The sequence below is a fragment of the Arvicola amphibius genome, chromosome 2 (genome assembly GCF_903992535.2).
Source record: "Arvicola amphibius chromosome 2, mArvAmp1.2, whole genome shotgun sequence".
In the NCBI taxonomy this organism is placed as follows: Eukaryota; Metazoa; Chordata; class Mammalia; order Rodentia; family Cricetidae; genus Arvicola; species Arvicola amphibius.
In genome coordinates, this window is record NC_052048.2 from 23514416 (window position 1) to 23541506 (window position 27091).

Sequence of the window (27091 nt, forward strand, 5' to 3'; positions counted from 1 at the left end):
ATTCTCTCTTACCCAAATCAGAATGGCCATCACCCAGGGTACAAGTGATAGCACATTCAGACATGGCTATGGGTATATACACTGCTGATAGGAACCCCTATACACTGCCCATAGGAGCAGACATTAATGTATCTACCTTGGAAATCAGTATGGAAGTTCCTAAAAGAAAAAGGTAGAAATAGAACTACTGTACAACCCAGCCTTGCCGCTCCTTAACATACACCCAAAAGAATCAATAATATCTTACAGAGATGCTTGCCACCCATGCTCACTGCAGTTCCATTCACAATAACTAGGAAATGCAATCAGCCTAGATGTCCACCAAGTGATGGATGGATGATAAAAATGTGGTACATACACACAATAGAATTCCATTCAGCTAGAAATGAAATCTGCAGGTGAATGGGTGGAACTGAATGAAATTACACCGAGCCTGTTAGCCTAGACCCATGAAGACAAATGCCACTTGCTTGTTCTCTCACACATATAGATCCTAGTCTTGACTCTTTAGATTCGGGTGTTTAACTTGGATAATCTATGGAAGCCAAGAAACTAGAGAGTGGCAGTGGGGAGATTCCTTTAAGGAAAGGGGATATCACATAGGTAAAACTAGGATGGAGTGGTAGGGAGGGGATGCTGGTTGAGGAAAAGTTCAAACAGGAAAGGGAGTAGGGAATGGGGAGATGAATGAGGAGGGCAGGGGAGAGGCAATCAAAATAAAGAAGCTATGGAAAAGCCACCTGGAAACCAACCCAGTTACACACACACACACACACACACACACACAAACACACACATCAAAAAGAGTTTGGAGGCAAAGACCCCATAAGGCCAAATAGTGCTAACACTAGAAGTAACGAGTCCCTAAACAAAACCTCAGCGACAGGGAAGGGATGCTTCCATATGAATTGTTGATAAGTCCCACCCAGAGTTTCACACAACACTCCAGGCTCTCGCCTTTCCACCATCAGCACCAGTTGATAAGACCCTACTGCTGAACACACCACACGCTATAAAAGTAAGACATAGAGAAATCAAACTGAAGCTAAGCTGGCAGCTACCCCTAGCTGCCTAGATTGCAGAGTGCCACATGGTACTCTTCAGACAGCTGGGGGAGGAAGGCATCAAGTTTCTTGTCCAGCTGTGAACTCTCTGAACTACAAAACCCACTGACCAGACAAGGTGTGCCCACTGGTTCAACCAATGCTACTGTAAACCTAGCAAAACTCTCCTGACTGGAAGAGCTTTGGGCCACCAGAGAAGGAACCTACCGTGGCAACTTATTGATGTACATAGAATCAAATCACCTTCTAAATAGCTATGTTTATACTCACAGAGAAAGACTGCTCTTAAATTGAGAGAAGTCTCTGCCGTGAACGGAGGTGAATGCAGAGACCCGTGCTGCACAATTGACAGAGGTGGGAAGGGTCCTGGGGGGTAACTAAAATACATTATAAGCATGTAGGAAATTGCCAAAGAAAAATTTGTTAATAAAAATAAAGCTTTACCTATAGCAACTTGTAAAATTGTATTGAACCCTGAGCAGAAAGGGTCAGCCCCAAACTTCAGGGAGAGGGACACGCTTCCTGAAGGAGCCAGCCAGGAACTGTGGGGACATCACGGGTGAGTGCTCTCCTCACTCGCTGATCTATAACAGCAAGCTCCTTTTCCAGATCCTTCCTTCCTCCTCTCATTTCCTACTGCAGACATTCTCAAGAGGGGATGTCAGAATCACCTGTTGCCTTTTCAAAACGGAAACTGTCTCACCACCTACCTGGCCCATATTCCGTTCTCCTGACTATTTCATCCCGAAGCATATACCGAGTGTCCCTTTAGTGGCTAGTCTCTATGGCTTGCAGGCTCCCAGTCGAAGACTACACTTCCCAGCATTCTTTTTACTAGGTGGAGTCTTGTAACTGGAACCCACCAACTAGTGAAAGGGGTGAAGAATTCAATCCCACGTTCAGATCCTTTATTACCCCCAGGAAGACACACACATCCTGTAACCAAACATGACTGACCACCCTCGTTTCTCGTTTGTTTCCTTTGTTCCAACTATTTCTTGTGTGTGTGTGTGTGTGTGTGTGTGTGTGTGTGTTCAGTCATTTCTTTTGGCTAGAAATTCTCCGTGGAGATGGTCCCAGAGGTGAGAAATGGAAGCCATACTTCTTGAGAGATGACAGAGGAGAGTTGTGGAATACAAGGTAGGAGAAAGAAGAGTCAGGGCCAAAGTCAGTCAGTTAAAAATGAATAGGAACAGAAACAGCCGTATATAAAATTGCCAAGAGGCAGCCTTTTATTACAGTTATTTCGTATAAGCTCCATGTCAGCCTGACACTGACACTGCTCCCTTGTCCTCCTCATCAACTGTAAAGAATCTCAAGAGATAGGGAGCCGGGCGGTGGTGGCGCACGCCTTTAATCCCAGCACTCGGGAGGCAGAGGCAGGCGGATCTCTGTGAGTTCGAGACCAGCCTGGTCTACAAGAGCTAGCTCCAGGACAGGCTCTAAAGCTGCAGAGAAACCCTGTCTCGAAAAAAAAAAAAAACCAAAAAAAAAAAAGAGATAGGGATAATTGCCGTAGGGTGACAAGACCTCAGAGTTTATCCACTGAGCTCAAGGATGAGTCTGAAAAACACGGGTACCCATCCTATCTCGAGTGCTCTTCAAGTTAAGCACCCATGTACATAAGCCCATATAGATGAGAATGATGGCTCAGAATTCCCTCAATGCTGAAAAATACCCACAAGATACTCAGATCAGATAGATGAGCAAAGATATTAAGCTTGGGTGCAAACGAAAGATCTCAAAGAAGATCCAGCCTCAAATTCCTTCTCCTCTACAGAAATCTTTGGTGAACCAAGTCTCTCTCTGTGTGTGCTGATATGTCTCTGCCCACAAGAAAACTCCTTAGTCCCCAAGAAGAGACTTAAAAACTTACTCCATTTTTGACCCTCACCTAGTTATTAAGTGTTTTCCGAAGAGAGCTTAGGGGAACTTTGAGCTATAGAACATTCTAGTAATCTACCAAAAGTCTGCATGGAAACCTGGATGCATTCCCACCTTGGCTCACAGAGAGAGACTCAGACAGGGCCCTCCACCCTGCTCCCCTGTGCCACGCTCTGACAGTCACTCAGCTTCCGGCCACTGTTGCCCCAGCCTTGTCAGAAGGCTGTACACTTCTGCATAATTTATTCCACATGTTTGTTTGTCGGACCTGCCAGAGGCATCCGTCGTAAATGTTTCAAGGCCTTAAGTTTTGATGAGCTTTCTTTAGAAATAACTGTCCCCAGGGGTGGTTCATAGAATAGTAAATTAGCACCCATCTATCCACACGCCTCCTCCTGGCCCAGGCTCCCTTAGTTTCAGTGTTCCCCATAAAACATTCATGGCTTAGGACATCACAGACAGCGCCAGGCAGGGCGCGGGGGATGAGACCTGCATCCGCATTGAGTAAATATTTGGGTGACAACAAGTTCCATTAGGTAACTCCCAAGAACTAGTTAAATGGAATTTTGTTTTAAAGTCCTACCCCCTGCACCCCCCCTCTTTCTCTCCTCCTTTCTCTCTCCATCACTTACACAAATATTCTTTTTTTTTCTCATGGTTTATTTTTTTTTATATTTAAAAATTTCCATCTCCTTCCCTCCTCCTACCCCCTCCCTCCGCTCCTCCTCCCCCTTCCCTCCCCTCCTTCTCCCCCTTCCCTCCCCTTCCCTCCACCCATACCTCCCCACCCTCCCTCTCAAGGCCAAGGAGCCATCAGGGTTCCCCACTCTATGCTGAGCTCCCAAGGTCCTGATGAGGAGCAGAAGGAGCGAGAACATGAGGGAGAAAGTCAGGAACGTGAGGGCGGGGGCTGACTGAGAAGCAAAGGACATTGGCGCTGGGCTCTGATTCTTCTGCATGGACGGGCTTTGTGGGAGCCTTCTCAGCTTGGTCGATCACCTTCCTGGACCTGGGGCGAGTTGGGAGGACCTTGGACTTGGACTTGGACTTACACAAATATTCTTAACAGCCCGGTGACTTAGGGATGGTTTGAATAAGTGACTCTCTGTTAATCCATTCATAACATCAGTGCTGAGCATTCTCGTGTTGTCCCCAAATGTTTGACTCTCTAGTTTCCAATGATCTTTCACCTTTTCACCCAAGCCAGGGCCCATGGTGTGTGGGGTTTGAGGCTAACAGAGCTTAGAATCAGACCAGTGTGTTGATTGGACTTTCATGCCAGCTCTCTATGAGTTGCTCTCAGATCCGCTCTCTGTGACCCACCTCCTGCCTCTGCTCCCTGATGCAGGGTACTGATTTCTAAAAACCGTACACCTCAGAATGACTTATTGACTGACCTTGGGTTAGACTGAGCTAGTGGGAGGGGGAGGTACTGGTGGAAAACTGAAGAGTGGAGTCTTGAGGGATTCGAGGTATCTCTCCAGTGCTCCATCTGCTCTAGACTGTGACTCTGGAGGGGCTGCTCTCCTTACAGGGTTCCAGTTCCCATCGGTTGGTCATGACTCCAGGTTCTGATGGCATCACCACCCTTTCGTCCTTCCAGAGCTGAGTCATAGCTACTCCCCACTGCTGCTAATCTCTCCTTGCCTCAGTGGTCCCTATTTGCCTCAGCATCGCTTCTAACACCTTTGTAATAGTTCCTTGTCTTGTGGTCCTTTCCACTGCTCTGTGTAGAGTGAGCTTTGCTTTGGGGCTGTATTATATAATGCAAAGTTTATGGAAGAAAAGCATGCAGAGGCTAGAATTACAAAGGCTTGGATGAACTCTCAGAGGGTTGATAAGCAAAACCTAGTCCAGCTTCTTAGTCTTCCCCTCCATATCTAGCATCTTGCTTCGATGTAAGTAGCTCTGCCATCTTCTATGAACAGAGGGAGAGATGATGCTAGCAATGAGTGACTTTAGGACACGGTATTCTAGATAAAGATTCTATCTGGTTAGGGAACAAACCCAACCAATTCTCTTATTAATAGTTCCAGACTCCATCATATTCCTAACACAGAAGACAGATGTGTTTATCTTCTTGAGTTCCCTTTACTGTCTGCTGATCCTCTTGCTGAATACTGAGCAAATTCTACCCACTGCTTCTACCCACTATTCACTCTGCTCGGACCCAGGGAGCACACTGTCTCTTACCAGGTTTCCAGAGAACTATAGTCTTCCCCACTTTTCAATTAGAGAAGCACCAAGCATGACGCTTTAGAGGTGTGTAAAGATCTGCTAAGGGAAGACCATGGGGCTTCAAGTTAAGAGAACACTGTGGTTTTACTGCATATAGGTTAGATTGACCAAGTAACTGCCCTTACGGAATCTCAGTTTTCTCATCTCAGAATTGGGGACCAATAGGGTTTGAAACTGAAGTGGAATATTACCGTAAAGTCTTGAACATATTGAACAGTCTACAAACGTTACTTACATCATCATTATTACCATTTCTTTGATGTCAAGATCCTTAAAAGTTACTGAGAGCCCCTGTAAGACTAGCCAAATTAATGCTACAAAAGTTACACAAGGGACAGTACAGTTTCTAAGGATGGGCTGATGACCAACGTCGGCAAGGCACTATCAGCAAAGACCATTGCTGACTCGCAGAAGGGCAGAGGCTCTAATGCCCTTTCTCTCCATGAGACAAAGGGGGCAGAAGAGACCTCCATGAAGGGTCTGCCCTGCGTAATGGACATGCAGTGGGAAGTCCAGCTTCTGCCCTGCAGTGTGCTTACCTCTGGGCTTCACCATGCTGGCCCTCCTCTCCAAGCATACATAGTTACCATCTTACTACAGTGCAGAACAGTCATTTCTAAGGAGTGCCATCATGATTGATGTTCATTGCTGTTGGGTAAGTAATATATTGTTTTTTTAACCAATGGCTATAGCCAACAACATAATGATGAAAGATGATTTTTTTTCTTCTAAGATCAAACACAAGACAATTCTATTCTCACATTTTTATCCAATACCATGTAGACCAATGGAAAAGAGCTGTCTGGATATAAATTCATTCACTTAGAGTAGATTAATTTTTAGGAGAACATAAAAATAATTCAATAGGTAAAATACTTCTTTTACAGACAACAGAGTATCCACATGCAAGAACTTCATTTGGATTTTCTGCATCATATACAAAAATTAGCTAAGGTTTTCATAAACTAAATATAAGGGTTAGAAGTATAAAATTCTTCATGACAATGAGCTAGGCAGTACTTTATCTTTTTAATGTGGAACGCTCCATGAATTTGCATGCCACCCTTTTACAGTGCCATGGTAATCTTCTCTGTATTGTTCCAACTTCAGTTTATGTGTTTAGAAGCAAGGACTATGCAATAGTTTCTCACACATGACTCAAGAGTACAACTGACAAAGGAAACACAGAGAACTTGTGGTTTAAATGGTATCATCAATAAAAATACATGTTTATAAGTTATATTATCTGATATAGAACTAGTGTGGCAAGTGCCTGATGTGCAAATGGCATGACTACTTATCAGAGGTGAACATAAGACCCAGTAATCCTATTGTTGGACACACACATACGCATGTGTGCGTGCGTGCGTGCGTGGGAACACATGTGAAAATATAAACAGATAGTTAAATAAAAATCAGTGAGCTACTGATATAAACTATGACATGGGCCCACTTTCCCAGGTGAGAAGTGAAACACCACATATGAAGTGAACCTGTTTACACGAAACTCCGGAAGAGCAGATCCCAGACACCGAAGAAACATTAAGTTGTTTTCCATAGCTTGGCAACTGGGTAGAGGAATATTTTTTAAAGTTTCATTTGAGTTTTGTTTTGTTTTGTACTGTGTTATGTTGCTTTGCAGGGCGGGGGAGTGAACCCCGGAAGTTGTGATTTTAGAAAGACACTTCGCCTCTGGGCTACATCCCCAGCTGGGTGCAGGATTTCTCAGAATGATAAAACTGCTCTGAGCATAGATTTTGCAGAGCAGCTGCAGAAATCCATGAGGGTTCTGAGAACTACTGACCTATATGGGTGAGCTTTGGGCTGTGTGTCGCTTTGGGGCATTTTGAGACTAGGTCTCATACAGCTCAGGGCGACCTCAAACTCCATAAGTACCGAAGGAAGGTGACCTCCAGATCCTAATCCTCCCGCCTCTGCCCCCCCCAATGCCGCCTGTGTCACTATACCCACCTCAAACCTGGATGATTCCTAAAGTATGAGAACTAAGCCTCAATTCTAAACGTACGTGGCACGTTCAAAAATTTTTTTAAAGGAAAAAGAAGTGATGGTTCTCTGAAGTTACGCAGAACCAAGGACTGGCTCCCCCCACAAAGAGCTGTGTGGTCTTAGGGAGTGTCCTGCGTTGATCTGAGCCTCAATAGAGGTAAATGCTTTTATTACTCAATAGGATGGTTGGGATGGAGAGAAGATGGAGCCTTGGGGTAACAGTGAAGAGGTACCCTAGTGGACCACCGGGGTGAACGCAGTGCATCCAAGCCTAGCTAGACTGGATTCTTCGTTCCAGGCTGCTCCCTAGAGCAGGTGCCTTTCATGGCGGTCTCACACTTCTTAATGGCCCAAGGCCTGCTCTGCAGTGGGTACTGACCACACCTCTTCCTCCAGCAAAGAGAAGCCTCCTGTCCACCAGATCTCAATGCAACATCATGTTCGCTGTCACATCACCCATCAGCGCTCTGATTTATAGAGCAGGAAGAAGCACTTGCAATATTACCAGAATCGGAAGAACACGAGAAGGACCCTGACAATCAAACGCAGGCGGCGTTTATCTCAGGCTGTTCACTGGGAAACTCATTTCCTCCCACTGCCCATTAGATGTTCTGAGCTTTGCATTCTCAACAGGGCAGTGAAAAGAGATGCTGAACGCTACAATATAAACATATGCATCATTCATAATGCATTCAGATGTTTCTTAATTATTCATAGTTCCCGAAAGTTATTTGACCTATCATGCACATATATTCAAGCAATATTTATATGAGAACCACAGCCTCGCCGTACAGAATTCCAGCTCATTGGCGTTCCCGTTTACAGAATTAAAATTAAATGAATGGGGCTGGAGAGATGGCTTCATGGTTAAGAGCACTTCCTGTTCTTCCAGAGAAACCAAACTTGACTCCCCAAACCCACAGCAGGCCGGCCACAGCCACCTCTACTGCCAGTTCTGGGAGGACCAGACATCTCTGGTCTCTGTGGGCACCTGCACTCATGCAGAGACACACACATTTGTAACCGAAAATAATAAAATATTATTTTAAAAAATTAAGTGAGTCACTGGTCCATAAAAGCTATGCGTGTTTGCTATAAAGTTATCCGATGTATATTGTTCTAGGCTGGAGAAAGTTGCATGGGGTTGCTGAAACTGGCAGAACACAGAATATACACCTTGTGATAAAGGTAGCAGAGATGATAGCCTTTTCTAAGACCAGATTCACTATTTCTCAGACTAATTGACATTCTTGGACTTAGTCTAGAGGGGAAAAAACAAAAAAACCACAGACCCCCCCCCCACCCCTTCTATTTAAGTCTTATTTTCTCTTTTAAAAAAAATGCTAGTATTCTGGGCTCAAAAACACCACATTCTTCTGTTTTGGTATTTGCATAAATTTGCATGTTAACATGAATGGCTGCAACTTAAAGAATGTAAAATATAATAAAATTTGAATTCATATCCAGGATGAAGAAAAGACACATTGAAAAACAACAGATTTTCACTCTTGGGTTTTTTTTTTTTTTTTTTTTTTTTTTTTTTTCAGAAATCGGATTTAGGAAAGACGTAAACACACAATCCTGATTAAAATCAGGGCTGCACCCAGAGGCAGGTCCTGCCAAGGAGGGCCACAGACACACGCACCGTGAGTATTTACAAATGGCAACAATTCCTTCAACCTAGAGGACATCACGTTCCTCCTTGTGGCCCACCCTGAAGAATGAACTCCACGGGACATAGCATGCATAACTCAAGCAAATCCAGCCATGCCTTTGCCTCTGTGAGCCCTAAGAACCGTTTTCTGCTTTATCCTTTGACTTCCCCGGTGCGTTCATTCTGAGGCCGCTGTGTCATGATGGTTAGGACTCCTGCCATGGCTAACTTTATTGGCTGTTGTGACTTCCAGCCAGTGACACACTCTGCATATCTTTCCTTCGTGAGCTCTCCTTTACACATCTTTTTATCAGCTTCGTAGATTTCTCACGAGAACAAATGAGATTAAAGAGCACTTAGGACAGTGACCAGTGGGGCACGAGGATCCAGGTGGGGGTCAGTGTCGGACTTGCTATGGTAACAGGTACTTAGGTAATTCTGTCCACAGGAAACAGTCTCAAGATGGGTTCTGTCTTCTCCAGTGCGCCCTCCCATTTTGTCCACGGAGTTCCACAAGGACCTCAATGGACCTAATTGCCATGACAACCTGTTCCCCAGGGACTCCAGCCCTAGGACGATGGCAGACATCAAGCTCTCACTGCATCCTGTCCACAGTCACCCCCTTTCCACAGCCAGGGTCCCAGCACTGGGTCCCCAAATAGCACAACAACCGGCTCCAACAAAGACCAGAAAGAGCTATGAGCACAGCCTCTCACCTCGTCATCCTCAGGCGAATTCCCATCCAATTTCTGGACCTCCGACTTGCCGCTCTCCTTTAACAGTTTCTCTCGGACTTTGGTTTCATACTCAGGCCGGGAGTGTTCCTACACCAAAGAGTCAGTAAACAGAGTTAGTAAACAGGAAGGAGATTGACCTTGGCCTGCGGATCAGAACCGGACACTACAAGTCTATCAAACCGGGTTTAGGAATGGACACTATCGACATGGTTTGCCACGTGACACAATTACGAGGACTCTATACCAAGAACACAGTGTTGCAGGGAGAAACGAGACACACAACACTTATTGTCACACTGAGAACCAAACCTTGGAACGTTCCTGGGGTTGACACCGGTGTTGAGAAAGGAGAGAGAAGATGTTAACCAGGCAGCTGATAAGGAGAAGCTATGTGCTTTGTAGAGCAAACAGCAAAGAGAGGGGAATTGCTCTGACCCACCCGCTACTGTCCTCCTGCCTCAAGTTCGCTTATAAGGAGCCCAATCCCTGTTGGAAAGAGTTATGCCCTACAGCTGGGAGTTTGGGGGAAGCAACAACACTTCTCTCATGATTCTTCCGGCTAAAATGGTAACCAATAATCATCAAAGTCAAGGTTGTCATGGGGGATCTTAAAACTCATTGCCTGGACCCAACTACACCACATAGGTGAGCAACTGACTAGGGCACACAGCAGCAATACGAACACACAAGAGACATCGTTAGGCTCTTCTGCCAATCCAAACTGGACTGTCAGTCACCGGGCATGGGAAAGAGCTCCCAACAAGTCAAGAGGAGCACGGTCAAATCACACCACTACCGACACTGGGCTCGCTTTCAAGGGGACTTAGCTGTGAGCAACAGGCCTCTTTTGACAGGCCTTCCCACAGTGGCTAGCTCCAAGATGAACTCTTGAGGTGTGAGGATTACATGCTCCCGTTCATTTTCCAAGCCCAACTCCCGAGGAGACTTCCAAATGGGAAAAACTTCTGGAGACATTCTTCCAATTCGTGGAATGGGGCATCAGACCCCTAAGCACAGATTCAGGTGGCAGCAGGTTTTGCTGTTCCAACAGCACACATTTCTTTATTCCACCCGTAGGCCAGAGACACTAGAGGCCAACTTTCTAGACAGCTGACTACCACTGCTTAAGGAAAAGACCATGCTGTGGTGGGTGATAACATTTAAGTACATTTGCCGACCCTCCGCCATCACACAGTCTTCCAGGCACACCGGACCCACCCCTTCCAGGAGCCTTTCTCTAACTACAGTGATGTATCCACCAGCCAAGTTCTTCTCCAATTGCCTAGAGTTACATAGCTTCCACCACGCACTGTAGGCACAGGGTAGCCACACACACGCTGTCCTTCTTCTCTGGCTGTGCTCGTGTGAGAGCCTTGTTCCCTTCCAAAGGACTGATTGTCTGTGCTGTTTTCTTTTATGTTTCTCATGGTGACTGGCGCCACGCAGAATGCTTTTCTGTTTCACGTGGTGACTGGCGCCATGCAGCATACACAGATATCTCTAAGTGCAGCTGAAATGCATATCAGTTCGCCCTCCACCGTCCTCCATTCCCCAGCGCAGCATTCCCTAAGGTGCACTCCAAAAGGGCTGCAGCTGAAAAAAGACTTCAGGGATAACATTTCCCAAGAAATCATCCTCTGAGACTCTCAGTGAGCATACTGAAGGTTCTAGAGACTAGCACTCCACTAAAGACACTCCTCCGATATTCTTCGGCTCCCCATTTCCCGCAGAACAACTTCTGGCTGTAATAATCGGGATCCTGCTGGAATAGCTTAGGAAATGCGGGCTGAAGTTTTCCACCCTGGCCGCTGACAGTCCTTCGATTTGCTTCTTCATTATTCTAACGAAAGTTCATAATTAAAAGCTGTGGCCACACCACCAATCAAGTGCCAGCATGTGTGTTCTAAACCTTGCCGAGCCCCGGGAGCTTTTCTCCTCGTGGCTCCTATAAAGGGTCTAAAGGAGATTCCTGGGCTCTCCCTTGATGACCAACAGTGTGATTCCAACCCATCTCTAGATTCACAATGGTTGTAGCTGTGCCCACCTCACCCAAGTTCAACCTCATTTGTCCATTTAGAAGAAGCCTGGCCTTTTGACCCACAGAACCCAGTTGTCTGAGGCAGATCAAACAAGGATATTCCTTCCTATTTGCAGTCAAGCCCACGTGATGAGACTACAAACTCCCTGATGGAGGATTCTCATTGGCTAATAAACAAACTGCCTTGGCTTTTGCTAGGGCAAGATTTAGATAGGTAGAGTAGACAGAACAGGAAAAAGGAAGTGAGGTAGATGGCTCAGACAATTGCCCCACCTCTCCTCCCTGGGACAGTCATCATGACTCTCCTCAGTGAGCCAAACGCAATGAAGCCAGCCACCAGGTCAGACATGCTGAATCTTTCCCCGTAAGACACCACTTCGTGGTGCTACAGATTATTAGAAATGGGTTAGTCAAGATGTGAGTAAGAGGCTGAAACTAATGGGCCAGGCAGTATTTAAATGAATATAGTTTGTGTCTTGTTATTTTGGGGCATAAGCTAGCTGGTGGCCGGGAGTGGGGCAGCGGGAACGCGGCCCACAGCTCCACACTACAACTCCCTCAAAAGCTCATAGGCAGAGCAAAATCTAGTCCACATTCAGCCCCAAGAAGATGGGCATAATTGTCCTTAAGCATAAACTCCATAGATGGCTGATCTGATGTGAGATTCCACGAATCCACAATCTCTCCAGAAGCTGTTTCCTTCTGGAAGCCTCCTCAGGAGCTAGCCCAAAGGAAAGCTTCAAGACAGATTTGGATGATCTGAGGTCAGTCAGGACAGAAGGACAGGACACCGGACGCAGAGGCATTCCTCAGACAGTCCATAAAGACCTGCAGTGGTCCTATAGGCTGACCCTAGAGATTGGTGGCTCCTCTACCTCCCAACCCTCATAAGAAAGCAAGCTCCGTCCTTTGTCTATTTGTAATCAGTTTATAAGCTACACTTGCAGCGGCCTGCTCATTCCACTCCTACAGAATAAGAACACCCCATGTAGGAGGCACCGAAGGCCAGTGGGCTGTGGCCTGTGTGTGCACCAGCTCCATCCTGCCCCCCGAGAAGGTGCGTGTTTGCTGGAGAAGACCACAGGGGAGAAAAGCATGTTGAAAAAAATCCCTGATCCTGGCGAAAAGATTCCTGGCCTTCTAGGATACTTCCCTCCCTCTTCCCAACCCTCAACTCACCCCATCCCTTCTGTCACTCACTGAAATGTCAGTTAAATACACCTCAATACACAATGACTTATATAAACCCTGGGATTCCTATGCCAGTCACACACGCCTTGTCTAACTGTCCTCCACTCCTTCCCAGGAGACACAGACAACAATCAATGCCACCAGATGGTACTGGTTCCTTTGTCCCTCCTTGGCTCCTCCGGTCATCAGATACAAGGCACCTTGCTATTACTGCTATACACCCCTAGCTTCCCAAATCGGGGTCAGATTGTTGATTCCTTCTTGGGGGTGTCCCTTATTCCCCCTTTTGTCCATTAAAATTCAGCAAACTTTTGAACTCCTGGTTTTTCTTTATACGGCCCTTTGGGGGCTCAGGGACTAAGATCCATATTCTACACTTAAACTTGGAAAACAGTCCATGATTAAGGTCTGTGTTCAAAACAAAATGGAAATTTGGGTCCACTCCAATCTGAGACCAAAACAAGAATGTGTTGAAGACAAAGCTGAGCCTGACTTCCCACCTCTCACACTGGCCCCAACCAGCACGTGTGTGAGGCACAGACCCAACCCCACGCAGAAACCCCACCAGGAACGTTTCCCTACACCACAGGCAAACCCACCCTTGCCCGGGTACCACTCAAACTGTCACGAAGTTCCTCACTCCCGCCCATCTCCGAAAGTTGCCCTGGCTCATTGCGTTAATCAGAACAGAAGACTCAGCCATAGAACAGCAAGTGGATTCTAATCCCACTCCTTCCTGGATTCAAGGACACTGAGTCATCACCGAGGCTTTTCTGGGTGGGAACGTGTTTGCATGTCCTCTCTAACAGAGAACCAGCTTCTTTCTGGCTCTCATAGGCTTGTGTGGAAGGGTGTCTCTTTCCCCTGCCTTTGGAGACATTTCAGTTTGTGGCATTAGGAATGTAAGAGGTGCCTACACCTACCTCCCAACACCCAGCCACATTTCCCTTCATCCCCCTTTCTTTCCTCCCTTTCCTATTCCCTATCTCTGCTTTAACATCAAGTAGGACTAATAGAATCAATATGTTCCAGCTAGATCACCCAGAGTCAAGCTAACTTCTATAGTTCTTTCTGTGGAGAACACCATGTCAGTCATTATCTCTAAGAAATATAGTTGCTTTGATAGTCTTTACTGCCTATCTCCCAGCTAATTTGACTCTATAGGACACAACCCATAACACACAGTCTATCATTGCTGCAGGGCTAATGATAGTACTGGTTCCATATGTGGGGCTTAGCAGGGAAGATTGGAATAAGGTGGGTTCATTAACTTATATCAGCTCATGGAACGCAGTAGGATAGGATACAACCTATTGGAAACCTTTGTTATTTTAAAGTTTCTTTTTACTGTAAGTGTATGTATGTGTATGGTTGTTTTGCCTGTGTGTACCTCTATGTACCACTTCCATGCTTGGCACCCATGGAGGCCAGAAGAAAGCTTCAGGTCCCCTAGAACTAGGATCACTGATGGCTGTGAGCCACCATATAGATGATGGGAATCCTCAGGAAGAGCAGGCAATGCCCTTAAGTACTAAGGCATCACCTCAGCCCATTTCAGGCAAGGAAAGGCTACATTAGTATACCTCTCCCATTAGAGAACTTAGCTAACTGTGCCCTGGATGGGTAGATTCCATCCCATGAGCTGCCATACAGTGTCTGCCACTGCTCAGGCCATCTGTTCAAAGGCATGTTGACTAATGATAGCATTAACAATATGAAATGATAGCATACTACAGACATGGGGGCAACACGGGCTTAAAAACAAGACTAAATTGGAAATTTCACTCACGTTCTCTCATAGTATCCGGGCCATAGAATAAGAACACAGGAACAGCCTAACAGTCACCATAGGACAGTGAGGAGAAGAATTCCTCTCTAGCAGCCACCCTAACAAGTGTGACTTGCCTTGCATGTTAGTACTCAGACGGTGGAATGGTCCCCGGACTTTCCAGATACAGTCCCTCACTGTCATCTGGTGTGGGAAGTCTTTCTGTATACGTGTTGCTTTTATTGGTTAATGAATTAGATCACTGCTTTGGCCTGTGATAGGGCAGAGTAGAGCTAGGCTGGGGGAGGGGAACTAAACTGAATGCTGGGAGAAAAAAAGGTGGAGTCAGGGAGATGCCATGTCGCCACCAGAGGAGAAAGATGTGAGCTGCCAGCAGAAACCTTGCCAATAGGCCACAAGCCTCATGATAAAATATAAAATAATAGAAATGGGTTCATTTAATATGTAAGAGCTAGCCAATAAAAAGCTAGAGCTAACAGACCAAGCAATGATTTAATTAGTACAGTTTCTGTGTAGTTATTCTGAGTCTAGATCGCCAGGAACAAATGAGCAGCCTTCTACAACAGTCACCCAAAGCACCCACAGTACCAGAGTTCCTATCTGATGCCCACTTTTAGCCCATGAGCAACATCCAGTGTTAGTAACCCTGATAAATTATAAGGGTTATGATTTTTTTCTCAGCTTATCAGAGCCATGGCTAATGCACTAATTCTCAAAGGAGCTGAAAAGGAAGGCTTACTTTTTTTTCTTACATACCTTAAACATCACCTACCTCTCCTCCCTGCCCTGAATTGGGCTCTGAAAGAATCTACCCTTTTCCCTTGACTCATTCTCTCAATTCACAGTCTACTGAATCCTATCAAAGTGGCCTAATGGAGTTGTCTTTGCCAATCACCCCAGCAGTCTTCACCTGTACCTCCCATGCCTCCCCACATTGGTGTTCTATAGGCTCACAGGCATTCTGGTATGTCCCAGCCCTAAACCAATGATTCATTTCCCTCTGGTTTCTTGGTCTCAAGGTTACTTATGGCCACTTCGTTGTGAATCTTGTGCCATCTCTTCTTCCAAAGGAGGCTACTTGGCTCTCTTCTTGTCTCCAAACCATACACCTTAACAACTCAAAGGAAGAATCTGAACCCCGAAAGGAAACATCTGAATCTGCCTTAGTGCTGATAAACCATGGCATAGCCAACAAACCCTGAGAACCCCAGCTAGCGACAGCGGATGAGACAGAAAACTTTCAGAAACTCTCTGCTTCAGAGCGTCTATTTCTAGGATCAAAGAAAAGCAAGGACCCAGGGCAGTGTGCAGGGGACTCACTTCTTCCTCTTCTATCCCAGTCAGGTCCCAGAAGTAGCCCAGCCGCATCTGTAGTCTCTTCCAGTTTTCCAGAAACATGGTAGCTTAAAAAGAAGGAAAGCATTTAATTATTTATGAAGAGTGGATTCTGGGTAGTCTTTGGGCTTACCAGTGCAGGTGGGACACACACGGACAGAATTCCAATTCAAGAACTCTCATTATAGCATTGAGCCCTGTGACTTTCCACCCGGAGCTACTCAAAACACTCCACATCCCTGGGTGCCTACAGATACACGGCCACCTGCCACTTACGAAGGGGAACCATTTATGTATCAACTAGTGATTTTGTCATCACATTTACCTATGTAGACAGTTAAAAGATCATTGAGTAACATAGTACTAAGTGGCCATTTTGGATGTGTGGTTGTTTATTGATGGTAACATTATTACACCACATATGACTTGTATTTAAAGGACACATGAACTTTTCCTCACTTCTAGATTCTGGAGAAAAAGGACACTGATGCCAAGAAATGAGAGAAATTTTGGAGGATAAGGAAAATAAAACCAAAGCAGAATTATAGTTTGAATCTAAACTATCACCCTAAAGCTACATGCTAAAGACTTGGTTGCCCATTGGTGGGCTTTAAGGAGGTGATTGGATCATAGGGACTCAGAGCTCATCAATGAGTTAGTCCATTGATAGAGTCATGATGTTAAGATCTATTGAAAGCTGATAGAAACTTGAGATGGGATCTCATTGGAGGAAATGGATCCCTGGGGTATACTCATAGGGACAATATTTTATCCCCATATCCCTCCCCCTCCTCTTTCTCCTTGCTTTATGGTCACCTTGAGATGACGATCTACTCCCATGACAGATGGAGCCAGCCAACTATGGGATCAAACCTCAGAAACCACAGGGCAAACAAATGCCCTGCCCTTGAGGTTGAATGGGAAGCTGACTTACACAGGGCTCCGTAGTCTCTTTACTACACCTCATCTTGCCTGTGCAGATTGTCTCTGCCTGAAGCTTAGCCATTACTCTCGCTTCTCCCCACCCCCTTACATATGCCTCTCTCCTGCTTTATTACAATAACTCTCTTGTGTTTTGAGCAAGCACTGGTCAACTTCTAATTTTCCAGAAATAACCAATCCATGCTAGAGCATCAGCAGTGAACAGAACACTTTAGGCATTGTAGTCTAGGTTAGTTGGATTTTCTGTTTGTCATACAAGGCACAAAGCAACCATCGCCTTTGGCACAACACTGCTTTGGCACAACACTGGCAAAAAAAATACTGTAAGCATCCATACAGGAATGCTGGCTGCTAGAGAGTGCATCGAAGTTGAATTCTAATGATGGATTCTGGCCGTGAAAATGGGATAGGCAGAGGGAAAATGAATTCCCCTGACTGAATTCATGGGTCTTTAAGCTCTCAGCTCTCTCTGGCTCCTAAGACTTGTGTATCTGACGTAGACATTCTCTCTGGACTTTTCCATCATTTGCCAACATGCCTCATGCCTGCATTGCTGCTCTGCTCATTTTACGCTCCCCTCCATCTACAACTGTGTAAATTATCCCCATCTCCCACCTCCAGGTTCCTCCGTCATCCCATCCTGACCCCGTCCACATCACTCTGCCTCCAGAATCCTATTTTCATCATGGTGATGGCATCTGGAAAGGAAGGGATACGACACTTCCCAGAATCATCCCTCGAGTTTTGGACTGTCCATGATGCCAGCCAAGTGGCCCTCACTGCACACCATGCTGGACTTCTGGAGGCCATTTGAAACTATGGTGCCATAACAGGACTGAAAACTCTCGCTGAGATCCCGACTACCTGTGTTTAACTCAGGCCCATCCCAGGAGCGAGCAGAATCCTGTGCTAGCTGAATATACTCAAAGCTACCCTATACTGACTTGCGCTACCCATGATCTATAGTCTTCTCCCTTGAACTTGAAGCTTTTGTTCCTGTGAGTGAATCTTACCTCCTGAGACTGGTATTGCCCTGGGGACACTGTCCTGTCACCCTTTCTATATGAAGAGGACAGACACAGGGCAGGACTAGGAGTGCTGATCAACTTGTCTCTCCATGGAAAAGGGAAGGGAAGGCAGGCTGTGAGCATGCAGAAGAGAAGCCAGGGAGCAATGAGCAGAGGTGTCGTGTGGGTGAGGGAAAAGGAAGGGTGCTATCACACTCGGCTCACTTCCCAGGCACAACATCGATGCTGGGGACTAAGCTATCTGCTTTCCACATAGTCTCGCCCTTCTTCGCAGGAATACTACAGGGAGTATTATTTCACCCAGACTGTAGGTGAGGACACAGCTCAAGCACCAAGCCCAAAGCAACCCAGGCACCGCCTTGGCTAAGAGCGTTGACTTCAGGGAGTATTTAATAACTGTGGGCCAAGCCAGGTCTACAATCACTGGCTTTGGGACCCAGAACTGACAAGGAACAGAACCAAGACGTTTTGAAGTCTGTCAAAGCCTGATCAGAGCTTTCTCTGTCTCTATTCAGAGCTGTGAGCCCCAGCTCTTTGTTCCTGTGGATAGAACTTCATCTCTTGCTACAGACTAAGGCTACATCTGCAGGAGTCTGGGCAGATATCCTGACAGGCTGGGATCTGCAGAGTCACGTCTTCATGATACAGGCATCTTCAAACCCTCACCTCGCTGTCATCTGACCTGACTCTCTCTCTCTTGCTGCTCAGAACTGCTTCCTTCCAGCCTGTTCCTGGCAAGCCTGGGCCACCCGACACTGCACCACTAATCATAATAATCATGGTAATGAGAGGCATTACTGTAATTTTTAATTGTAATTTGTAGGCAATCATGCCTAGGGCTTTTGGCTGCTACACCCAAATACATAATCACATAAAACACAACAAGGCTGCTATAAAAATTAAAAAAAAAAAGCCCTGCCCTAAACCAAGATACAGTCCCACCTCTATGTACTTTCCAGGGATGGGGGCAGTAGTCAATTATTGAGACTGTTTACCAAAGCTATTGAGTGCAGACCATGGGCAGTGGTTGGGGCTTGAGATTGAAAAGGAGCTGAAAACCTCACTTTGCTGCCGGGAGCGGTGAATCTCGGGAAAGTTCTTGGGAGACCATGGGCCCGGGTTTTAAAGTGATGGCTACTCCATGCTGGCAGTATCAACAGGACAAATGAATTGGAACTTGCTTTGTACTAAATCCAAAGTGGAGTCCACAGTCTGGGTTCCAACTTGGCTGGAGGGGATCTCAGGGTAGTTACACATGCTGTGCTTGCTGGGAGACACTGGCACCTGTGGCTGCCCAGGACCGCTGCCCTTCACTTTGCTCTGCTGACTGACAAGCCACAGGTCCCATCTCTTCCTGTGTGCTACTATCTTGAAGGGCTGCCAGGTACTGCTGGGCGTCCCCTGAGACTAAAAACTCGAGCTCCCTCTGGAGGCGTCTGGTGGAGACCTAGCAAGGCAGAATCTTCCCAGATAAGCTTTGTCTTGACCAAGAAGAGATTCCCACTGGAGATGCTAGAAACCTGTGATCCGCTTCCCTGGACAACCACTCCTCCTCCTCTTTCTCCTCCTCCTCCTCTCTCTCTGCCTTCTCATTGTCCTCCTCCTCCTCCTTCTTTCTTTATCTTTCAGGAACCCATGACTCGGGGTCCTCTGTGACAGGCCCTCCAACATTTGCAGACATGGGGACAAATCAAATGGGCTTGGCAGCAGGACTGTGGTTTTACTGAATGTTCAACCAGTAGGCAGGGGAGGCCCTGCACTTTCACCAGTGAGTATAAACCAGGTGGTAATGACACGGACTGAAACACGTTGACTTGGGCTCTTGTTAAATGTGCCCGGTTATGTCATTCAGAATTGTTCAGTTACCATGGGGAGGGCATCTCAGTTTGTAAGAATACCGTGTGTGTGTGTGTGTGTGTGTGTGTGTGTGTGTGTGTGTGTGTGTGTAAGAACAGTGTGTGTGGTGTGTGCAGGAACACTGTGTGTGTGCACGTACATATATAAGAATGTAAGAACACCATGTGTGTGTGCATGTGTGTGTAAGAACACTGTGTATGCATGCATGTACATGTAGGTGCATTTATGTGTGCACACATATGTGTAAGAATACTGCACGTGTAAGAACACTGTGTGTGTGCGTGCACTTGTAAGAACAACATGTGTGTAAGAACATCATGTGTTATGAGAACAGTGTGTGTGCACGCGTGTATGTGTGTGTTCAGATGAGTATGGTGCAGAGCGAGTTAACTATGGTGGTGCTCCAGAGAGACTGCAGGAAGGAAATGAAGGAGCTGCTTACTCTTTCTTTCACAAATACCTTCAGTGAGAATATCACGAGCACCACTTTTACATGAAATAAAACCTCCACAGTCTGTACTCTTGGGGTACAGTAGCTAGCATGGAGCCTGAAAATCAGGGGCCATCTTAATACCCCCTTGTACCCCACCATGGCAGCACACCAGCGTTCTGTCTCCATGGCTTCATATGGCTAAGGAATTGTGCCAGGTACCTTATGGGTTGCGAGCGGGTTTTAGAACATGCACATATTCAAGTTCTTTGTCAGTCATACCTGAGGCCAGTGTGGAGTCAACATTACTCCTCTAAGAGAAAACACAGTGAGCTATAAAGGATATTCCTGTTTCTTTTCTCATATATTGCCAAAGGAGAAAAGGGTGTTGTGCTTCAAACACTTCTCTGAGTATGAAGAAAGTACACGGAGGTAAGTAAACCGAAGGTGATGGCCTTCATGCCTTGGCCACTGCACCTGTCTGTGGAGCAGACACTGTGAGGACAACTTACCCCACAGAGCCATGAAGATGGAGAAGAAGACGGTGGCGGGGTTGTCAAACAGATGGCTGGCTCGCGCAGTCCCACAGGCTGAGCTGAGGTTCCAGTAGTCGCAGGACTTGTCACACAGGGGGCACATGGTAAAGGCATTCTGGTGGTCACACATCTCTTTGCTGCAGAGACAGGGGTGGGTGGGTTAGGGCTGTGTTTACTCTTCTCGAATGCTAACAAAGAATGAATGAGCCATCTCCTGAGGTGGGTAGCTCTCCATCGTACACACTTCCCAGAACGCTAACGGTCATCTCCGAGGTATGTGCACTGAATGATGCCTGAGATGCCTCTTCAGGATGTGCTGCATCTGTATGGTTGGTGGGAGACATGCCCCGCTGTGGATAAAGCACCACACTAAGGTTGGATTTCAGTCATTCTTCAAGTACGGGAGGTTTTCTTTTGCCCTACTGGGCTGCCTCACAAACGTGTGGTCGCACATGTGTGACCCGGTCCCAAGCAGAAACAAGAGCGTATGGCAGGACCAGCACAAACTTTAGCCTCTACCACAATAGTTATGGCAGGACCAGCACAGGTTTCAGCCTCTACGGCAGTGGTTCTGAGCCTCTAATACAGTCCTTCCTGTTGTGATGATGCCCAACCATAGACTCTCTCATGGCTACTCCACAGCTGTGATTTTGCTACTGTTATGAATTGTCATGTAAATATCCGATAGGTGACCCCACAAAGGGGTCACAACCGTGAGGTTGAGAACCTCTGCTCTGGGAGAAGCAGGTGAGGGGGAATGCCCAGAACTGTGCAAGAAGAGCTTTTCTACCATCAGCACCTGTAAGCCATTTGTGTGATGGAGACTAAAAACTTCAACCTACTAAGAATTACGACAACCATGAAGCAGGATTAGGAAGAATAAAAAGGAAGGTAAATCCTTCCAAAGACTACATTCTCTTATACTGTGAGAGAAGGAAGCATGCGCCAAGTGACTCTAATGGCCCGTGTGCTAACCCATTATAAATATATTTCTGTTTTATAGACTAATGAATACATTCACAATTCATTAAGTCATGCTGGATCCAGTAAGTTAAGGCTCATATGTACACTTACCAATAGGAATCAAAGAATTACCAGCCCTGGATGACTTCCTTAATATTCCCGCATTACCCAATACTGGTAGGAAAAATGAACTCATTGCTCTTGTGTGTAGTATTCTGTTCATGAACACTGATGAATGGGGTTCAGGGAGAAAGGGTGGAGGGCTCAGGACTCTCCCACTCCTTTCTCACCCCTCAGCTGGAGCCACGATGCTAAAGAGGCCCCCCCAAAGCTGTGTCCACTACAGAAAGAGGCAGTAGGAGTTGTTGGATAGCACAGTTTGTTAGAGGGAGGCCGCCCTCCCCTACAAGCTCCCTTAGCCTGTGAGTAAAGTGAGGGCTTTCAAGGAACCCGGGAGCCAAGGATGCCTGGGTCAACTTCCCCTTCACAGGGCAGCTGGAGAGCGGGAGACTTAGTGGGGACTGTCACTCTCTGTAAAGTCCCAGCTTCTGTCTTTTTTTACAAAAAGTAATTTATTTCCTTTTATTTCATGTGCATTGGTGTTTCACCTATGTGTATGCTTGCGTGAGAGTGCCAGACAACTTGGATCTAGAATTATAGACAGTGGTGAGCTGCCATGTGGGTGCTAGGCATTGAAGTGATTCTCAGAGAAACCTGTGTTCTCTGGAAGAGCAGTCAGTGCTCTTAACCTCTGAGCCATCCCTTCAGCTCCCCAGCTTCTGTCTTTAATGGGTTAAGTCCCCGGCAGGGAAAAGCCTTCTGTGTCAGAGTGTGGAAAGCCCAGGTCTCTAAGGAGAAAAATGCATTTCCCATCCACTCGCGGCTGAGCTCTCCATTGGCAAGGGTCAATAGGCATAACTTGCTCACAGAAAAATTATTAAGTGCTGATGGCTTAGCAATATAGCCAGTGCTGGTCCCACTTTATAATCTTATGAAACCAGAAAATAAAGCTAATTTCAACCTTCTGAGTCACACAAGCCATCACCACATAGTTAGAAAGTATTGCAAGTTTCAGAGAAGAAACTAGATTTACACAGAAAATAATTTGTCTGTGTCAATTCAAGAGGAGAGCTTTGCTTTGCAGCCACATCAAAGAGCAGGGTCCCTCACGCTGCCCTTCATGCATGTGCATCTGAGACTGTTGCTTGTGTGCATCTGAGACTTTTGCTTGTTTTGTTTTGCATACTTCCATGCCAGGGAAATACAGTCTCACTCAATCTAATTTTAACTAAATATCAGAGATACCAGAAGGTCAGGGAAGAAAGATTACAAAGATTATCAACCAATGCAGAGCAAAGCACTTTAAGTACATGGCAGGCACTGTGTTAATAACTACTTTTAAAAATTGAAATGCAGGCATCTCTCAATTATTTGTACAAAGCAGTAGTGTGTATACGTCTCAAATTGTTTGAATTTGAAGTCAGAATGCTTGATATGTGTTGGGGTTTTTTTGATACAAGCAATTTAATAGAGTTTTAGAGAAACTGAATGCTGGAGCGGCATTAAAGGGACTGTGCATCGTGAAACGGGCTGTTGGTGGACAAGTTGAAAGATGAGGAAGCCCACTCAAGATGGAAATCAGTTCGGATTTATGCACGAGCTTCATAAAAACACATCCAGATTTCTAGTGAGAAGTGATTGTGGCTATAAATCGAATGGTTATTTCTCCAATATATCATTTCCTTCTAGAAAAGCTAGGAAGGTTCGCAAATGGCCTGCCGACCAGTTGAATGAAGACTCTAAAGCAAATAAGGCTCTTAAGAGTGGGTGAATGAACACCATTGGGGCTACAAGAGCAGCTAGCACAAAGCTGGGAGGCACAGGGAGGCGGGTTTCCAGGAAAGCCAGACACAACATCTGATCTGAAGGCCTCAGAGTTGAAGTAAAGCACTTCCTTTCCCAATATGGTTTAAATTAATCAGCTGGTTTTTTTTTTAATGTTTCAGTCTTCCCCACTATGTAAGTACTGAGCAAAAGGGACTGATCTCCCCGGAGCGACATTCTCTAGGTGTGACCATGGAGAAGTATTACTGCTCAACTCTCTTCTCTCAAACACTGAGGAATAAAAGAAACTACCTTTCCCCCATGATTGTGTGCCTTTGCTGGCTTTGAAGCTGCAGTAGAGTTGTAGCAGACATGAATGCTGGGAAACTGAATAAAAAGCCACTAAATTCCCTAGTCCTTGCAAGTTTCTATGACTGTACAACTATGAAAACAAAAAATGTTCAGAATCGGAACATAGTGAATTCCAGCTTGATATCAGAATTAACAATGTCTGAAACAATCCTCCATATAGTGTATTTTCTTAGCAGATGATAGTAGATTAAAACTATAATCAACAGCAAGAGAAACTTCGGAGATCGTAACAACACGTGGAGATTGAAAAATCTACTTTTGAGAGGACCCTAAGAGACCTACATGGATCTACATAGGAAGGAGAAAGAGACAAGCTCTCCTGAGTAAATTGGGAGTGTGGGAGTCATGTGAGAGGGTAGAAGGGGAAGGGAAGGGAGGGCAGAAAAATATATAGCTCAGTGAAATCAATAAAAAGAAAAATATACTTTTGAGCAATTATTAGGTCATTGAAGTGATTATCAGAGAAAACTTAGAAAAAAATTCCTATCAGCGAATGAAAATAAAAAAACCACCCAGGAAACCAAGAATCTGAGAGACTACAGCAGCAAAATTTGGAAGGATGATTATAGCTATGCATGCCTAGGGTATAAAAACAGATAAACCTTAAGATATTAGCATAATAATGAGTCTCAAGGTCCTAAACTCAAATCCCAAGGAACAAATCAAATCCCAAGTTATTGGAAGGCAACAATTGATGAGGATGGAAGCAGAAATGAGTTGAAACAGAGTAAATGAACAACACAAAGAGCTCAACAAAACAAAGAGCTGGTTCTTTGAGGAACTGAAGTCAATAGCCCTACGCCAAAATAAACAACAAAAGGAAGCGAAGATGACCTGGACAGTCAAAATGGCAGCAGAGAGGAGGGAATTATGCCACTGAGTATCTCGCAAAGGATTATGGAACTCAGTGTAATTTTTGTCCGGTGTCCCCCCAGTGCTTTCATTTTCTCCCATTCAAGTGCAGGTTCAAAGCCGTGGAGTTCAGTCATTCTCTGCTACATGAAGAGTTTAAGATTGCCTAGACTGAGGCCTGTTTCCAAAAACCAAAAATTCAACAGTGAATTTTAAAAAGTAATAACTAAAGGAAAACATATGGGGAACAAAGATATCAACTCAGGGAGCTGAAGCGATGTCTCAGTGGTCTGAGTTCTTGCTGCCCTTCCAGAAGACCCTAGCTCAGTTCCCAGCGCTCAGGTTTAGGTTGGCTAAAAACCAGTAACTCCAGTTCTAGGAAATCTGGTGCTTCCTTCTGAACTCTTCAGTCTCAAGCCTACACATACACACACACATACACATACATACACACACACACATACACATGTACTGCGAGTACATGTACACACACAAAGGAACAAGTATTCATAACACACAAACAAAAAATCAAATAGAACTAAACTATCATATAGTCCATCTACACCGTGTGTGTGTGTGTGTGTGTGTGTGTGTGTGTGTGCATTTGATCAAGAGACCAAATCTAAGAAGCCTTAGTGCAGAATAAGGAGCTGAAATAAAAACTAAAGACACAGGGAAAACAATTCAATGAAAACACAACAAATTTCCCAGATCTAAGGAAAGCGAGGACACAAAATCACAAGATATATAGAATCCCAGATAGACAGGAGCAGACAAGAACATACCCAGGACACATTACACTTGGGATGCTGACTATGAATCAAATAACAAACACTAACAATTACAATGCAAAACTATCAATGCAAACACAAATGTCAGTCCCTCAGAATGAAGTCAGACATCTACAAGCAAGTATGGCACAATTACTTGTATTCAGAAACAAACAAGAAGAGAGGTGTCCTGAATGCAGGACAGTTGAGAAGGAAGGGTACCAGGTGGAGAGAGGATGGGAATAGGATGAGTGGATGGTCAAAGCATGACTTGTGTGTGTGTGTGATGTGGGAAGTCCTGTATATGTGTTGCTTTTGTTGGTTAATGAATAAAGAAGCTGTTTTGGCCAATGACTTATCAGAATAGAGCTAGGCGGGGAAAACTTAACTGAATGCTGGGAGAAAGAAAGCAGAGTCAGTGAGACACCATGGAGCCATCAGAGGAGAAAGATGCAACCTGCTAGTTGGAACCTTGCCAGTAGGCTACAAGCCTCATGGTAAAATATAAAATATTAGAAATGGGTTAACCAAAGATAAAAAAGCTAGCTAGCAAAACACTTAAGTGATTGGCCAAGCAGTGATTTAAATAATATAAGTTCTGTGTGATTATTTCAGGAGTCTAGGTGTCCTCTTACAAGGGATGTGTGTGTGTGTGTGTGTGTGTGTGTGTGTGTGTGTGTGTGTGAAACTGACACAATGAAATGCATGAATTTGTGCAATTAATGTGACTCCCTAATACACCAAGAACAGGAAAAGTGTTTAATCACGCTCAAGTATTGCTAAGAAAGCTTGAGGAGTATGATTTGTCCAGATTCCCTATCAGGATTTAGAGAAAATCCCCTCTGTTGAGTAGGAGCAGTTATGTGTGGCTTCATGGGGTCCTACGGCCTGGATTTCTGATGGATACACAGTTATATTCTAAGAGCCGGTCTTTGGGATTGGGGATGCAGCTAAGTGGCAGGTGCATCCACCTCGTATGACACCTGACCCTGATGACCATCACTAAAAACAAACAATGAAAGAAGAGCAGGCCTCATTCAAAAACCACAGGAAATAGTTTTTCTATTATTGGCCTCTTACCTGATTTCAAACACTTTCCCTTGCCTCTGAAAATCAACCACCAGAGTTTCAACCAGATGTCTGTTGATGTCAAGCTTTCTCGCTGTGATTTACAATTTAAAGTTGTGTGTGATTCCAGGATGAAAATACAAACACTTAACTACACACAAACATAGCACAGTAGGCATTTGTCCTTCCTGCCTATGAAGAACCCTAATGTTTTATTTCATTGTATCCTATCTTATTGCCATGGTTAAGGTTTACTGTCAACCTGGCTGGGTTTATGATGCTGTAGAAGACGCATCCATGGGCATGTCTGTGAGGATCTGTTCAGAGAGATTTAGCTGAAGAAAGAAGACCCTCCCTGAGTGTAGGCAACATTCAGTAGGTTTGGGCCCTGGGCTGACCAGAAAGAACACAAGAAGATAATGTGAACACCAGTATCCGTTGCTCTCTGCTTCCAGACTATGGACATAACACAATCAGCTACCTCATGTCCCTGCCACCAGATGCACCATGCC

The 27091-nt window shown here is 45.4% G+C and overlaps 1 protein-coding gene and 1 non-coding gene across 3 annotated transcripts in view; both read right to left on the reverse strand.

The window, feature by feature from the left end:
- Positions 1-27091, reverse strand: part of Ano2 (anoctamin 2) — a 330046-nt gene that overhangs the window by 145818 nt on the left and 157137 nt on the right. Inside the window, exons 11-14 of one of the 2 annotated variants that reach the window (XM_038319711.1) lie at positions 20707-20867; positions 15923-16005; positions 9894-9905; positions 9564-9671 (exon numbers count right to left, since the gene is read on the reverse strand). In XM_038319711.1, the coding sequence (XP_038175639.1) occupies positions 9564-9671; positions 9894-9905; positions 15923-16005; positions 20707-20867 (364 nt within the window). The remainder of the gene's footprint in view (positions 1-9563; positions 9672-9893; positions 9906-15922; positions 16006-20706; positions 20868-27091) is intronic. The other variant, XM_038319710.1, reaches the window with a different exon arrangement.
- Positions 6215-6319, reverse strand: LOC119808532. The gene has a single exon (XR_005284466.1). It is a non-coding gene; the product is annotated as a U6 spliceosomal RNA (small nuclear RNA).